This window comes from Xenopus laevis, chromosome 2S (assembly GCF_017654675.1).
Source record: "Xenopus laevis strain J_2021 chromosome 2S, Xenopus_laevis_v10.1, whole genome shotgun sequence".
NCBI lineage: Eukaryota > Metazoa > Chordata > Amphibia > Anura > Pipidae > Xenopus > Xenopus laevis.
This window is the reverse complement of record NC_054374.1, coordinates 133,872,702-133,889,875: the sequence shown is the minus strand read 5'-3', so window position 1 is coordinate 133,889,875 and position 17,174 is coordinate 133,872,702. Positions and strand designations below refer to the sequence as shown.

At 47.4% G+C, this 17,174-nt stretch overlaps 1 protein-coding gene across 1 annotated transcript in view; it reads left to right on the top strand.

Annotated features, from left to right (window-relative positions):
* The window catches only part of csrnp2.S (cysteine-serine-rich nuclear protein 2 S homeolog), a 35,598-nt gene extending 20,105 nt beyond the window's left edge, over nt 1-15,493 (top strand). Inside the window, exons 4-6 of the mRNA XM_041584754.1 lie at nt 7,491-8,042; nt 9,872-9,941; nt 13,097-15,493. Of these exons, the coding sequence (XP_041440688.1) occupies nt 7,491-8,042; nt 9,872-9,941; nt 13,097-13,945 (1,471 nt within the window). The 3' untranslated portion in view covers nt 13,946-15,493. The remainder of the gene's footprint in view (nt 1-7,490; nt 8,043-9,871; nt 9,942-13,096) is intronic.
* The last annotated feature ends 1,681 nt before the right edge of the window (nt 15,494-17,174 follow it).

Below are 17,174 nucleotides of genomic sequence, written 5' to 3'. Positions count from 1 at the left end.
GGCAACCAAAAGGTTGGTGCTCACTGCAGGGATATCACTGATATGTGAAAACTGTAAGTCATACCCTTAAATATACCATAAACATACCCTTAAATCCATATGCTGCCTCCCCTCTGTGGATAACCCAGCACCCCCACAGCCCTTGATTAAACATTTTAGAGGCCCCTAACAACAATTTCCAAATGCTAACAATCCAATACAAAGAAACCCAGGCTGATGTCCCACAGGGTACAGAGTAGGACAGGCAGAGTATGGCACACACAGGGAGCATAGAGCAGGCAGAGTATGGCACACACAGGGAGCGTGGGGCAGGCAGAGTATGGCGCACACACAGGGAGCATAGAGCAAGCAGAATAGAGCAGGAGACAGGGAAACCTATCAGTACTCTAGGATGAACAGTTCATACTGTGCTACATACAGTGACACAATACTGGTGCCCCTCCAGCAGTTTGTCTGAAGTGCGAACAGGTGAACAATGTGGGCAGTTTTAGTCTGAGTCTGAGGTGTAAACAGTACAGGGCTTTAGGGATGTGAACAATAGAGGTGTTACAGGTGTGAACAATGCAGGGGGGATTACAGGTTTGATTAATGCAGGGGGGATTACAGGTGTGAATGCAGGATCTTAATGTCTGAATTTGAGGTGTAAACAATGCAGGGGCCAGTTAATCTCTGTACTGATACTTTTTAAATATTATGCAGGGTAAAAAATCAGAGCAGGCAAATAAGGGGGAATTGCAGGCCCTTCAAACAGGACTCCACAATCCAGTGTTTTGGGCTCCCTCGGGAGTTAGTGGTGGAAGATAGACAGCCATACAGTTTGAGGACCAATGATTTGGAGGCACAAATACCAAAGATATGCTTCTATAGAATGTTTATATTGTGTTGTTAATTTTGTTTTTTATAGTCCATTATAACTGTTTTGGTAGTCTCTCATTAAGTGTCTGCTTGTCTGTGACCACTCCATCATAGGTGAGAAAGCTTTACCATCCATTTTTACATCATCTACTTGCACAGTATAATTAGATTCTTCCCCTAAGGCTGTGCATGATGAAACCGCTCTCTGAAGGGACATCTTACATCAAATACCTTATTTGCACAATGATGCAAGCACTGCTAAATCAATTTTGTCTTCCAGACATGTTCAATATTCTGACATCCTCGTACAATGTTATACCCAGCCACAGAGCATTTTTGTTGCATTGAGAGCATTTTTGTTGCATTATCAAGTGCAGTGTGATCCCAAGAAACCATACGTAACATGCACTGACACACATTACTGGCCAAACTACAGGGCAAAACATTATCAGAAAGTAACATAATTATGGCTGTAAATTTACATCTCTATCCACAATGTGCACATTTTGGATAGAGATTATCCAGTTGCATGAGAGACCGAGAGAGGGGGAGACGGAGAGAGAGGGGGAGACGGAGAGAGAGGGGAGACGGAGAGAGAGGGGGAGACGGAGAGAGAGGGGGAGACGGAGAGACCGGGGGGGGGAGACGGAGAGACTCGGGGGGGGGAGACGGAGAGACTCGGGGGGGGAGACGGAGAGACTTCGGAAGGGAGAGACTCGGGGGAGGGAGAGACTCGGGGGGAGAGGGAGAGACCTCGGGGGGAGAGGGAGAGACTCGGGGGGGAGAGGGAGAGACTCGGGGGGGAGAGGGAGAGACTCGGGGGGGAGAGGGAGAGACTCGGGGGGGAGAGGGAGAGACTCGGGGGGGAGAGGGAGAGACTCGGGGGGAGAGGGAGAGACTCGGGGGGGGAGAGGGAGAGACTCGGGGGGAGAGGGAGAGACTCGGGGGGGAGAGGGAGAGACTCGGGCGGGGGAGAGGGAGAGACTCAGCAAGAGAGAGAGACTCAGAGAGAGAGAGAGACTCAAGAGAGAGAGAGACTCAGAGAGAGAGAGAGACTCAGAGAGAGAGAGACTCAGAGAGAGAGAGACTCAGAGAGAGAGACTCAGAGAGAGAGAGACTCAGAGAGAGAGAGACTCAGAGAGAGAGGAGCAGAGAGAAGAGAGAGAGAGACTCGGAGAGACGAGAGGAGACTCGCGGAGAAGAGAGGAGAGAGACTCGGAGAGAGGAGAGAGACTCGGAGAGAGAGAGAGAGAGAGACTCGGAGAGAGAGAGAGAGAGAGAGACTCGGAGAGAGAGAGAGAGAGAGAGACTCGGAAGAGAGAGACGAGAGACGAGAGAGAGAGAACTCGGAGAGAGAGAGAGAGAGAGACTCGGAGAGAGAAGAGAAGACTCGGAGAGAGAGAGAGAGAGACTCGGGAGAGAGAGAGAGAGAGAGGACTCGGAGAGAGAGAGAGAGACTCGGAGAGAGAAGAGACTCGGAGAGAGAAGAGAGAGACTCGGAGAGAGAGAGAGAGAGACTCGGAAGAGAGAGAGAGACTCCGCGAACGAGAGAGAGCACGCAGGGCAGAGAGAGAGAGAGAGACCGGCGAGAGAGAGAGAGACTTCGGAAGAGAGAAGAGAGACTCGGAGAAGAGAGAATACTCGACGAGAGAAGAGGAGGTACCGGGAAGCAAGAGAGAGAGAACCTGCGGGAAGGAGAGAGAGGAGAGACCACGTAAGAGAGAGGAGAGAGAACTGTCGGAGAGAGACGAGAAGAGAGAAGCTCGGAGAGAGAGAGAGATACGGAGACTTCGAAGAAGAGAGAGAGGAGAGACTCGGAGAGAGAGAAGTGAAGATCTCGAGAGAGGAGACTCGAGAGAGAGAGAGAGAAGAGAGAAGAGAAGAGAGAGAGACTCGAGAGAGAGAGAGAGAGAGAGAACTCAGGAGAAGAGAGAGAGACCGGAGAGAGAGAGAGAGAGAGACTCGGCAAAGAAGAGACTCGAAAGAGGAGACTGCGAGAAGAGAGAGAAGAGACCGGCGAGAGAGAGAGAGCTCGGAGAGGAGAGAGATGGAGAGAGCGACTCGGAGAGAGAGAAGAGACTCGGAGAGAGAGGAGAGAGAGACTCGGAGAGAGAGAGAGACTCGGAGAGAGAGAGAGAGAAGACTCGGAAGAGAGGAGAGAGACTACGGAGAGAGAGAGAGAGAGACTCGGAGAGAGAGAGAGAGAGACTCGGAGAGAGAGAGAGAGAGACTCGGAGAGAGAGAGAGAGACTCGGAGAGAGAGAGAGAGAGACTCGGAGAGAGAGAGAGAGAGAGACTCGGAGAGAGAGAGAGGACAGCAGCTCGGGAGAAGAGAGAGAGAAGACTCGGGAGAGAGAGAGAGAGAGACTCGAGAGAGAGAGAGATAGACTACGGGAAGAGAGAGAGGAAGAGACTCGGGGAAGAGAGAGAGAGAGAGACTCGGAGAGAGAGAGAGAGAGACTCGGAAGAGAGGAAGAGAGGAGCACTCGGAGAGAGAGAGAGAGAGAGAGACTCGGAGAGAGAGAGACTCGGAGAGACCGGAGAGAGACCGGGAGAGAGAGATGAGAACTCAAGGTGAGAGAGAGAAGACTCGGAAGAGAGGAGAGAGAGAAGACTCTCACGGAAGGGAGAGAGAGAGAGAGGAGACTTCCGGCAGAGAAAGAGAAGGGAGAAGACTGCGTGAGAGAGAGAGAGAGAGACTCGAGAGAGAGAGAAGAGAGACTCGGCAGAGAGAAGAGAAGAGACTCGGAAGAGAGAGAGAGAGAAGAAACGAAGAGAGAGAGAGAGACTCGGGGAGGAGAGAGAGAGGGATCGGAGAGAGAGAGAGGAGAACTCGGATAGAAGAGAGAGAGACTCGGCAGAGAGAGAGAGAGAGAGAGACTCGGAGAGAGAGAGAGAGCGTCGAGAAGAGAGAGAGACTCGGAGAGAGAGAGAGAGGAGACTCGGAGAGAGCAGAGAGAGAACAGACTCAGAGAGAAGAGAGAGAGAGAGAGAGAAGAGCAGAGAGACTCGAGAGAGAGAGAGCGTACGGAGAGAGAGAAGAAGAGAGAGCTCGGAGAGAGAGAGAAAAGATCTCGGAGAGCAGAGAGAGATGAGACTCGGAGAGAGAGAGAGATGACTCGAGAGAGGAGAGAGAGAGACATCGGAGAGAGAGAGAGAGAGAGGAGACTTCGTAGAGAAAGAGAGAGGTATCTCGAGAGAGAGAGAGAGAGAGATCCGAAGAGAGAGAGAGAAGAATACGAGAGCAGTAGAGAGAAGAGAGATACTCTGGAGAGAGAGATGCCGTATGAGAGAGACTCGGTGAGGATGAGGGAGAGAGAGATTCCTGGAACTGCGAGAAGACGAGAGACTCGTGGAGATGAGAGAGTAAGAGATGACTTCGTTAGATGCAGAGAGAAGAGAGATCTTCGGAGTAGAGAAGAGAGATGTACTCTGAGAGAGATAGAGAGATGAGAATCTCGGAGAGAGAGAACCGGAGTAGGGAGGATCGGAGAGAGAGAGAGAGAGAGAGACTCTGGGGATGAGAGAGAGAGAGATGTGAGAGACTCGTGAGAGTAGAGAGAGATGAGAGAGACGGAGAGAGAGAACTCGGAGAGAGAGAGAGACTGCGGGAGAAGAGAGAGAGAGACTCTCGGAAGAGAGCGATGAGAGAGAGAGACTTCGTGAGAGAGAAGTAGGAGAGAGACGAAGCAGAGAGAAGAGATTCCCGGAGAGGAGAGAGAAACTCGGAGAGAGAACGAGAGAGAGACTGCGGAGAGAGAGAGAGAGAGACTCCGGAGAAGAGAGAGAGAGAGATCTTCGAAGGAGAAGAGAGATGAGACTCGAGAGAGAGAGAGAGAGAGCTCGGAGATGAAGAGAGAGAGAGAGAGCTCGAGAAGAGAGAGAGAGAGAGAGACTCGAAGAGGAAGAGAGAGAAGAGACTTCGAGAGAAGAGGAGAGAGAAAGAGACTCGTGGGGAGAGAGAGAGAGAGAGACACTCGGAGAGAGAGAGAAAGGAACCTCGGGGGAAGAGACCGAGAGGAGAGAACTTACGGAGAGGAGAGAGAGAGAGAACTCGGAGAGAGAGAGAGAGAGACTCGAGAGAGAGATGAGAAGAGCAACTTCGGAGAGAGCGAGAGCAGATGACTCGGAGAGAGAGACTCGGAGAGAGACTCGGAAGATGAAGAGAGGAGGAGAGAGACTCGGAGAGAGAGAGCGAGAGAGAGACTCGAGAAGAAGAAGAAGAGACTCCGGAGAGAGAGAGAGAGAAGAGACTCGGAGAGAGGAGAGAGAGAGAGAGACGTCGAGAGAGAGAGAGAGAGGAGAGCCCTCGAATGAAGAGACTCGGAGAGAGAGACTCGAGATGAGAGAGAGAGAGACCGGCAGGAGAGAGAGAGAGAAGACTTCGGAAGAGAGAGCAGAGAACTCGGAGAGAGGAAGAGAGAGAGAGGACTCGGAAAGAGAGCAGCGAGAGAACTCGAGAGAGAGAGAGGAGAAGAGACTGCGCAAGAGAGAGAGAGGAGCTCGGGAGAGCAGAGAGAGAGGACTCGGCAGGAGAGAGAGAGAGAGACTCGGTAAGAGAGAAAAGAGAGACTCGGAGAGAGAGAGAGAGAGACTCGAGAGAGAGAGAGAGACTCGAAGTAGAGAGAGAGAGAGAGACTCGGAAGAGAGCAGAGATGAGACGAGACTCCCCGGGAAGGAAAAAGAAGGAGAAGGGGGAGAGAGAGACTCGGAGGAGAGAGAGAGAGAGAGACTCGAGAGGAGAGAGAGCAGAGAGACTTCGAGAGAGAGAGAGGAGACTCGGAGAGAGAGAAGAGCCCGGAGAGAAGAGAGAGACTCGGTAGAGCAGAGGAGAGAGAGACCCGGCAGAGCTGAGAAGAGAGAGAAGACTCGGGAGGAGAAGAGAGGAGAGAGAGAGACTCGGAGAGAGAGAAAGCACTCGGAAGGAGAGAGACAGACTCGGCAGAGAGAGATGAGAGAACTCGGAGAAGAGAGAGAGACTCGGAGAGAGAGAGAGACTCGGCAGATAGAGAGATTAGAGACTATCGGAGAGAGAGAGAGAGAGAGACTCGGAGAGAGGAGAGAGAGAGACTCGGGAGAGAGAGCAGAAGGACCTCGGGAGACGAGAGAGAGAAGAACTCGGGGAGAGAGAGAGAGACTCGGAAGAGAGAGAAGAGATGCTCAGAGCAGAGAGAGAGAGGAGACTCGAGAGAGAGAGAGAGAGCACTCGAGAGAAGAGAGAGGAGAGAGAGAGAGACTCGGAGAGGATGAGAGAGAGAGAGACTCGGAAGAGAGAGAGAGAGAGAGAGACTCGGAGAGGAAGAGAACTCGGAAGAGAGAGAGAGGACTCGGAGAGGAGAAGAGACCGGAAGAGAGAGAAGAGACTCGGAAGAGAGAGCAGAGAGACTGGGAGAGAGAGAAGAGAAGCCGGAAGAGAGCCGAGGAGAGACTCGGCAAGACAGGAAGAGAGAAGAGAGACTCGGAGAGAGAGAGAGAGAGAGAGAGAGAGAGAGAGGGGAGAGAAGAGAGACTCGGAGAGAAGAAGAGAGAGACTCGCAGAGGAAGAGAAGAGAGACTCGAGAGAGAGAGAGAGAGAAGAGAACTCGGAGAGAGAGAGAGAGAGACCTGGAGAGAGAGAGAGAGGAGACGCAGCAAGAGAGAGGACGAGACCTACGGAGAGGAGAAGAGAGAGAGACCGGAGAGAGAAGAGAGAGAACCGGAGAGAGAGAGAGAGAGTAGATACGAGACTCGGAGGAGAGAGAGAAGACCAGGGAAGATGAGAGAGAGAACTCGAGAGAGGAGAAGGAGAGACTCGGGGGAGAGAGAGAGAGACTCGGGATCGAGAAGAGAGACTCAGGGAGAGAGAGAGATGACTCGGAGCAGAGAGAGCAGAAGCTCGGGAGAGAGAGATGAGAGGAACCGGAGAGAGGAGAGAGAGAGAGCTCCGAGAGAGAGAGAGAGAGACGTCGGACAGAGAGAGGAGAGAGGCACTCGGAGAGAGAGAGAGGAGAGACTCTGAGAGGACGAAAGAGAGAGACTGCCGGACGGAAGAGAGACCTCGGAGAGAGAGAGAGAGAGAGAGACTCGAGAGAGATGAGAAGCAGACTTCGGAGAAAGAGACTCGGAGAGGAGAGAGAGAGAGAGACTCGGAAAGAGAGAGAGAGAGAGACTCGGAAGAGACGAGAGAGAGAGGAAACCGGAGAGAGAGAGAGAGAGACGACTCTCGGTAGAGAGAGCGAGAGAGAGACTCGGAGAGAGAGAATGAGAGACTCGGAGCGGGGACGAGAGGAGAGAGGAATCGAGAGGACGAGAGAGAGAAGAAGCTCGGAGAGAGAGAGAGAGACCGGAAGAGGAGAGAGAGAGAGACGACTCGGGATGAGAGAGAGAGAGAGAGCGCGAGAGAGAGAGAGAGATCTGAAGAGAGAGAGAAGACTCGGAGAAGAGGAGAGAGAGAGACTCGGAGAAGAAGAGAATAGACTCGGAGAGAGAGAGAGGAGAGACCGGAGAGAGAGCAGAGAGAGAGAGAGAGAGAAGAGAGAGACAATCGGAGAGAGAGAGAGAGAAACTCGGAGCGAGAGAGAGAGAACTCGAGAGGAGAGAGAGAGAGCCTCGCGAGAGGAGAGAGTAGAGAGCCGGAGAGAGATTGGGACGAAGAGAGAGAGATGGATGAGAGACTGGCGGAGAGGAGAGAGAGAGACGCGAAGAGAGAGACTCGGAGAGAGAGAGAGACTCGGAGAAGAGAGAGATCGGAGAAGAGAGAGACTACCGGAGAGAGAGAGAGACTCGGAGAGAGACGAGAGACTCGGAGTAGAGAGAGAGACCGGAAAGAGAGAGGAGACTCGAGCGAGGAGAGAGACTCGAGAGAGAGAGAGAACTCGGAGAAGAGAGAAGATCCGAGAAGAGAGACTCGGAAGAGAGAGAAGACTCGGAGAGAGCGAGAGACTCGGAGAAGAGCAGATGACTCGGAGAGAGAGAGAGACTCGGAGAAAGAGAGACTCGGAAGATGAGAGAGACCGAGAGACAGAGAAGACTCGGAGAAGAGAGAGACTCGGAGAGAGAGACGAGACTCGAGAGAGAGAGAGACTCGAGAGCAGAGAGAGGACTCGGAAGAGCGAAGAGAGCCCGGTAGATGAGAAGAGAGAACTCGGAGAGATGAGAGAGACCGGAGAGAGAGAGAGTACTCGGAGAGAGAGAGAGACTCGGAGAGAGTAGAGAGACTCTGGCAGAGAGAGAGAGCACGATCGGAGGAGAGAGATGAGGACTACGGAGAGAGAGAGAGACTTCGCGAGAAAATACGAGGAGAGGAGAGAGACTCGAGAGAGAGAGGAGGACTCGGAGAAGAGAGAGAACTCGGATGAGAGAGAGAGGAGACCGAGTAAGACGAGGAGAGAAGACTTCGAGAGGAGAGAGTAGACTAATCAGGACTTGGCGCTGAGTGACGGTAGGATAGAAGAGAGAGAGCCTCCGGAAGACTGCTATTATGAGAATGAGAGACTCGGCAGGAGAGAGAGAGATCAATCTATGGAGAAGAGAGACGAGAGACTGGAGGCGAGAGATGGAGAGACTGCACGGAGAGAGAGAGCACTCGGAGAGAGAGAGAGAGAAAGCTCGGGGAAAGAGAGAGACTATCGCGACCGGAGAGAGGAGAGCGATCTCGAGAGTCGAGAAGAGATGAGGACACGGAGAGAGAGAGGAGACTGCTGAGAGAGAGAGAGACTAACGAGAGCAAGAGAATGAGACTCGGAAGATGAGAGATGAGAACTCGGAAGAGAAGAGAGACTCGGAGAGAGAGAGAGACTCGAGAGAGGAGAGACCGAAGAGAAGAGACTCGCCCAAGAGAGAGCGACTCGGAGAGAAGAAGAGCCGGAAGAGAAGAAGACTTACGCAGAGAGAGAGCAGAGACTTCAAGAGAGTATAGTCGAATATCAAATCCTTTAAATCCACTCCAGTCAGAATCCAGAGCCCACTGCCTTCGACTGACCCCAGTGATGATGTCACTATACAAGGCACCATGCATTGACAACTCGCACAAGCATGAAGATAAGGTGCTAAACTGCTTAAAGGCAGTTTACTGGTTGTAAAACAAAATGCATCGTCAGGAAATTGATTAGTTGTATAGGGTCATAGACGCGAAGCGGGATGACTAGGTGTACAGTGCGTGGGGTGAGTGACTGATTCGAGTTAGCGTTGAATGTGGATTGTGAAGTGAGTAGTGATTAGTAAGAATTAGCGATTGTTGATGGGTTGCTTAGATTAGTAGAGATTGGCAATAGACTTCGCAAGAATAGCTGTTGAATTAGATTGCGTGTGCAGATCGGTTGATTGGGCACTGAAGAGACAGCACTATCTGGTAAGAACCTATTATGAGCTTGACGATCGACACTGTGAGGATTCAGACAGATGTAGCATGTACGTGTTTGATGGTAAGAAGTATCGCTAAAATGAGAAGCACGTAGATGCACCACCGCCACTGGCGATCCATGGCGAGACTATGTCCTCGGACGAGTGTGAGACTCAGAAGGATGATGTTATACACATGCAGGGCTAGTTTAACGATCGATAGATAAGTGTAGTATAAATCGTCGTAAGATGTGAACACGGATTTAATGAGGAAGTGCGCACAGTTGATGTTGAGAATCCGAAGTAAAAGACAAGGACATCCAGTTGCTCGCAGAACGTGAATTTCAATCATGCACAACCCAAACGTCAATGTACAAGACACGGCAAGGATTAGAACCGCAGCGTGTATAGTGAGCGATACATAACATTGTGTTGTCATGCTGCGGCTCTGATGCTATAGTTTCGGAAAGTGCAGCGGAATGGTAGTGACGCCCACCGGGCAAAAGCGTCACTTAGAAGCCTTCCTGTACGGGGACGGAAGTTTCTGCGTGTATAGTAATAAACTACGTATGAAAGAGATCATTGCACGATGATGTCGTGTCTTGTAGCGTGTATCGTGCCTCCGTCACCGGACTCAGTGACAGACATCTGATTTGGAATAGTTTGTTATTTCTTGTTTCCTGTAACCTGCTCACAGCTCAGTGTCTTCAGGGCAGTCTTTCTTAATGGAGACTCAGATGAGCGATGACAGCACTATCTCTGCAACGGTGCGTTGTTAACAGTGAAGCACTAACACTGAATAAAGATAATCGATCACAAAAATAGTTAAATGTGATGCATCTTAAAAAGGATTATTCTCAGTAGGCGTCATTTGATCGTTTTTCATTGAATGAGGTCGTAGTTTTGTAAGTAATTATGTTACCGGATGATCTGAAGGGTGTGTGCTATAACCTGCGTGGACTCTAGTTGCTCGCAACGCTCTGCAATCTGAGGTCGGCCGAGTTCACATAGTGGGGTCCGGACACTTCAGGAGTTCTGGGCTGATAAGGATGCTGTACAACTGGATCTCCTACGTGCACAGAAGATAGTGGGCAGACTCTCCATCTCGGGTGTAGAGGAGACGAGTGGAGGACATTCATGGATTAGGGCAGTGTATACAGACAAATGCTGGTAAAGATTTATAGATGAGTATAGCTATCCAACACACAATGTACTTTAATTGTCAATTGTAACGATAAATATAATGTATTAAGTGATTCTGGGTTAGTGCACTAATACGCTCTTTAACAAACATGAGCTATATGCTGCATACACTATGCAATATTTGGCGTTTTCTAAGCTTTGCACGCATTTTGAGGAAATGTCCCTCACTGCCGCGATCTTGTTTCCGAGCGATACGGCAGACCGAAGCATGGAGTAACTGCTCGTGGAATCTGAAAGAGGCAGAAGCCGACACTAGAAGGATAAGTGTCAGATTAGCGGCGAGCAGAGGATGGGTCATGACGTAGCGCTGGGAAGGTTAGCGAGATGATGACTTTCCTGATCAACCCCTACCAACGAGTCGAAGACGGTGACCGCAGAGAGGCTCGCTTCTGCGGGCTGAAAGAATGGCTGGAGTGCGAATAGGATCGAAATCACGTAATGAAAAGACGGAGGAGAAACAGGACTCGAGCTATGGTTTCGCTCTCGGCGACAGGCGGAGAAAGCGGATGGTGGACTGCACCGAACGTACTTGCGTGACTACGACCAGGGCAAGGCGTTGTTCTTGGTAGTCAGGCATGGAATCAATGAAGTGCAGCAGTACCGCATGTCCCGTGTTAGGACGCGTGTTGTAGCACCACAACCATGAAATGACCTAGATGCCCATAATGTCAGTAATGGAAAATGAGGTCAGATGCGAATAATATTGTAAATTATATGGCTTCATCAGTAGAAGCGACCTTAAGAGCATTTCAAATATCAGTAACACAAATGAGTTTTAATAATGAAGTAGCGTGCAAAAAGACACACACGAGCACTCGGTAATAACACTCCGGGGACCATCAGTACGACAAGAAGGAACAAAGAATTTCATTTTAAGCAACATTAGGTTCTTGCACAGTCGGACAGTGAGGTTGTGGAAATGCAAAACTGCCGGCGTGATGTTGGAATGCTGATCAGTTAATGACTGATAAGAAGACTTGGATGATTTCTTAGGGACAGACTAAGATCAAAGGCATTTGATACCTAAAGCTTTCTAGTAGTACGTCATAGATATGGGTAAGATATAGAATTGTATGTGAAAGTAGGGAGGGGTTGTGTGTACTGATGCTGGGTTTTCCTTTTGGAAGGGGTTTGAAGAACTTGACGGACTTTTTGTCTGTTTTAAACCCGGATTTAACTATATAACTCATGTAACAGATATGGCCTCATCCTCCCCCTGTGGATAATAATACAACGCCCCCACGATATGATTAACCCTTAGGGGCCTTAACAACAATATTCCAAATCATAACAAACCCAGAACAAACCACCCCAGTAAGATTGCGGTCGATTATGCTGTAGGCTTACATCTCCACAGGTGAGTGGTGAGGGGCAAGAAAGCAGAGAATGGCGACAGACACACGCACTCATGGGCAAGACAAGAAAAGGCACATCACGAGCAGCACTGGGGCAAGCAGTTAAGAATGGCACAGGAGCACAAGCAAAGGCAAGTGGGCAACAGAGAAGAATGGCACAGGATAGAGCACAAGCAGGCATGGGGCAAGCCAGAGAATGTCACACACAAGCAGCACTGGGCAAGCAGAGAATAGCACACACAGAGAGGGAAGGCAGAACAGAGCAGGAGACAAGGAAAGCTATCCTTCTAATATGTACTACATACAGTGACACAGTGATGGTGCCCCATTAGCATTCTTAGTGTGAACAGGTGAACAATATGGGCAGTTTCAGTCTGGGTCTCAGGTGTGAACAGTACAGGGTTTTAGGATATAAACTATAGAGGTGTCACAAGTGTGAACAATACAGGGGATTAGAGTCTGAATTTGAGGTTTAAACAATGCAGGGGCCAGTTAATCTCTGTACTGATACCTATTAAAGATTACATATGGTAAACACACACACAGCATGTGGGGGGCACAGAAGGGGGGCCGCCAGTTGGACAGCCCTGATCTATACTATAGCTACCAGATTTCCTTTGGGTGTTTCCTGTGTATGTATGTTATATAAGTAAGATGTATGTGTTCATTTCTTATAAAGTTTTGCTTGTTCTGGAGTCCTCCTGACAAATTGAGAGCACCAAAATGGCGCATTGGACTCAGCGTGATGATGCATATACACAGCTTTCCCTCTCGTGTGATTGGGAGTGTCCCGGCACCAATTGGTGGAAGTTCCTTTAAATATGCTGTATAGTGTGTTTTTATGTAGCCTATGATTCATTTTCTGCTGAGGTACTAAATGCACAAGACCATGCCTAATGGAACCTAATAAATATACTTGATTTTTATTATGTCTGTGTGAAGGAATGGTCTTTTCAGTGACTGCTCAACTATATTACGGTTTTAATCTGCTTCCTCAGCTGAAGGTTCAGGGCAGTGCACCTGAACCTCTTTCTATACTGGGTGAGTTATCCTTGTGATCTTTTTCCTAAAGTGAGGGGTCCCCAGATGGGGGGAATAAATGTTTTTTTATAGAAAGCACTAGTTTTTGGAGCATCCCCTTAACGATTCATAATGTTGTGCACCAAGCCAACAGCCACTAAGATATGCAAATCTTCAAAAGGAATACGAGTTAATAAATGAACTAAGATTTCCTTGAAAAAGGTTTCCCTGTATTATGTTTGTCATATTTTGAAATATGTTTTACATTTTCCTTGCCGCTCTGTTAATTATTCTTTCACCTTCCTTTGCCTTTATCTTTTTTCATCTCTAAACATCTTTCCTAGGTGGATCGAATGTCTTTTCCATGTGGCTGTTCTCGGGACGGTTGCAGTAATATGGCTGGTCGTTTAGAATTCAATCCTATCAGAGTACGAACTCATTACCTTCACACAATCATGAAACTTGAACTGGAAAAGAAGCGCCAGCTACCTAAAACAACACAACCTGTGGAGGAAGAAGTTCCCCATGCCTCCATTGTGGTCCAACCCCATCAGGAAACACAGGACTTTCAAGAATTCATTGCCGAAAACTATCACCTGGAGAACGAGGCTGCCGTTCGACACCTGCAAAGTGCAGAGGAACGCCAGAGGCTTTTGGATGAGGGTGATGAGGCATCAAGTGCTTCTAGCCTCAGTCTTGACTCCACTGTGGAGGGTTTAGAAGTTTGTCTTTTGGAGACACCCATGTCCCTATCACCCTCTTCCTGTCATGATTCTGTCCTGCTTTCTTCTGGCTCCTCTGTCCTCTGCTTCACTGATGAGGACTCGGGGAGACCAGCCACTCCTCCTGAATACACAGATGACAATGTGGTATCTATTTATGATCACAACCACACAGGCTTGGAAGCTGAGCCTAAGGTCACAGAATCTGTCCACTCCAAGGCCACAGAGCCAAATAGCTTAGATAAGGTAGAAGCTGAAGATTGCACAGTGCCCTCCTGTTTTGAGGAGGGACACACAGAGGCACTTAGTACCTCCCCAAGTGTAGTAGCGAATTCCTCTGCATCTGATGCACATACAGACAGGGTAACAAAAGCATCAGTTTGTGAGGAGGGGGAACTGGAGGGGAATCCCGATAGCCAAACTATTTGGCCAGGCCATCATTTCCCTACAGAAGGTACCCTGACTATATGACACATTTTTCGGCAGCTATTTTGCACAAGCCACTCAAACGTACCCCTTCTAATTTAGTATCACATTTATCTTTCATCTTGCTTCCTCAAAGCATGGTCCCAAAGTTTTTTGTTTTTTTTTTAAACTGGGTTTTGCCTCCATTCAATATTAAGGATACATTTTCCTTAAGGGCAGAAAACAAGCAATCTGTGTGTTTGACAAGGATCCCTTAGATACTGTGAGATTTGTATGTGAAAGGTCTTTGCAGGGTTGTAATCATCAGTCAACATGTGAAGTCTACTTCAGCCATGATGTGGGCCAAATAGGGTGTTTGACATCCTTCTGGGTTTTGTTGCAATTTCTGGATGTCACAAGTTCTGTGTATTCTGGTTGTGATCCCATCAGACCTGCCTATCACAAATCTGCTGGAGAAAGAGTTTTACCGTCCAAAGAAAATAGGGGGTTCTCCTTGTATCTACATGCTTTTCCAATATTCATTGGGTTTGGCTTGTGTGGATCGTCACACAGTTGGGTACACACAGACCATTTACACTATTAATGGAGTTTAATCTGTTGACAAAGGCAGACGAAACAGGCAGGCACATAATATATGGTGCTTATGATAAGTGTGGAATATCACTTTCATAGAGCTTGGCTGTCTTCTCTTCTGGTGCATACATACTTGAGGTCACCAAGCACCTGGACTAATGATGAAGGATAAAGTCCTCCTTTTTAAAGCTGCTAGTTTTCAACCTGACAAAGTAGGTGGGTATATTTGCATTCTTGACTTTTATGTGAGTGTGTTGAGTGGAAGCACTCGTGCTTTTTCAGTTTCTTAGTGCTCGTCCCACTTTATTACTATAAATGGATGCTTGTTACCTTAAACTTCCCTTTCAATCACGTGTAAATGATGAAATTCCCAAAATATGGTTCATTGGTGTTATTTATTCTCTCCAGGCATTAAATATGTTCAGGAATTTTAGAATTATTAGTTTTAGGGGATTGTATGTGGATTTAAATAACAGTATTATTGGGGGGGAGGGGGTCGTGGTTTTTTTTTTTTTGTTAATTCTCTGGTTGTGTGGAGTCCTGGAATATAATTCTTGCTTCCTTGATGTTGGATAGACCCCATTGATTGCCGTGATGCTTGTCCGGGGCACAGCCCCCTTGTCTGCACTGAGAAGCTAAGCAGGGTAGTACAGGGTCCAGATCTATTTCCAGGGGAGGAACACCTACGTTTATATATTATCTTTTTGAACCAGAAAGACAATTGTGTTTGAGTTTGTCTGGTCCTGACCTCTTTGATTTCCATGTTTGAAGGCTTGAATGCTTGCACTGTAATAACTAACCCAACCTACATGCAAAGCTAATGCTGCATGACGTGGATTTATCATACATTTGCCTCACAGTGATCAGTTATTCCTAATCCTATACATCATGTGCACTCCTAGATTAATTACACAAGATAGAAAGTGCATATCTACTTTATCTGCTGTGCAAAATTATTCCCAAGTCCTTCTGAAAAATGAAACACAGGGAGGTGCGCCATATTAAATTCTCTCTAAATCATCCAGTGCTTCTTCCCTTGCAATTTGTCATTTTTATTGTTATGTTTCAGCACTGTTAATGCCTCTGCATTCTGACATTTTTTTTTCTGCCTTATTTATCTTTACAAGTTCACAATTGCTAAATAAGAGTAGTGCTGTGTGGTGAGTAAATGAGTTACTGTGGTGTATACATGCAGGACAGATTACTTCTATTGAGAGAGAACTGCAAGTGCAGGGAGCTAGTCGCATGACAACATTCAGTCTGCATTCCAAATACAGTTGCACATTTGTGCTTTTCAGTTTATCGCATTTAAGGCCATTTTATAGTAATTTTATATGGCTAGTGGTGTCTGAGCCAAATAGTGGTTTATTCTGCTGCCTAGTGGGGAGAGAGAAATGACACCTCTGCCCCAGTTGTAGGTGCGCTGGCTGTTTGACAATCAGAAGGAACTGGCCCAGCAATACACAAGTGCCAACTATCCATAGAGCAAAGCCACACATTTAGCCCTGTCTAGAATTAAGAAGAAACTCTGTAATACAGATACAATTAATCCTTATTGGAAGCAGAACCAGCCTATAGGGTTTGCTTAATGTTTACATGATTTTCTAGTAGACTTAAGGTATGAAGATCCAAATTACAGAAAGTTCTATTATCCGCAAAGCCCCAGGTCTCGAGCATTCTGGATAACAGGTCCCATACCTGTACTGGGTTTATCTCCTGTACCCTCAAACCCTCACTTACTGTCGCCCTGCACTCGTAAAACTGGTGTATTTGATTCAGATAACAAATATCTACTGTGTCTCCTGTGCTTGAATGGCTGCCCCCATGGCTACACAGCAGCTTGTTTATATAAACTATAGTAGTGTTTGTGAAGCAGTTTTACCAGTACTGGGCAACGCTACATTATACTGTCATTTATTTAAAAAAAAAACATTGGTTTTTTGGTGTTACTGTTCCTTTAAGTACAAGATACTGTTTTATTATTACAGAGAAAAAGGAAATCATAAAAAAAAAAAAAGAAAATATAGAACTATTTGCTTAAAATGAACTATGTAATTCCCAACAAAAATTAGGTTTCTGAAAAGGGAACCCTGGGAAAACCTGTACAATATTATTAAATCCTGCTTTTCCCATTCCTGGGAGATACTTAGTTGAGAAGTTAAAGGAAAACTATACCCCCAAAATGAATACTTAAGCAACAGATAGTTTATATCAAATTGAATGACATATTAAAGAATCTTACCAAACTGGAATATATATTTACATAAATATTGCCCTTTTACATCTCTTGCCTTGAACCACCATTTCGTGACTCTATCTGTGCTGCCTCAGAGATCACCTGACCAGAAATACTGCAACACTAACTGTAACAGGAAGAAGCGAGGAAGCAAAAGGCAGAACTCTGTCTGTTAATTGGCTCATGTGACCTTACATGTGGTTTGTATGTGTGCACAGTGAATCGTACGATCTCAGGGGGCGACCCTTATTTTTTAAAATGGCAATTTTCTATTTATGATTACCCAATGGCACATACTACTTAAAAGTATATTATTACGATAATTGTTCATTTACATGAAGCAGGGTTTTACACATGAGCTGTTTTACTCAGTATCTTTTAATAGAGACCTACATTGTTTAGGGGGTATAGTTTTCCTTTAATTTAGCTTTAGTTTAAGGGAGGAACTCCACAATGCGTCTGGTG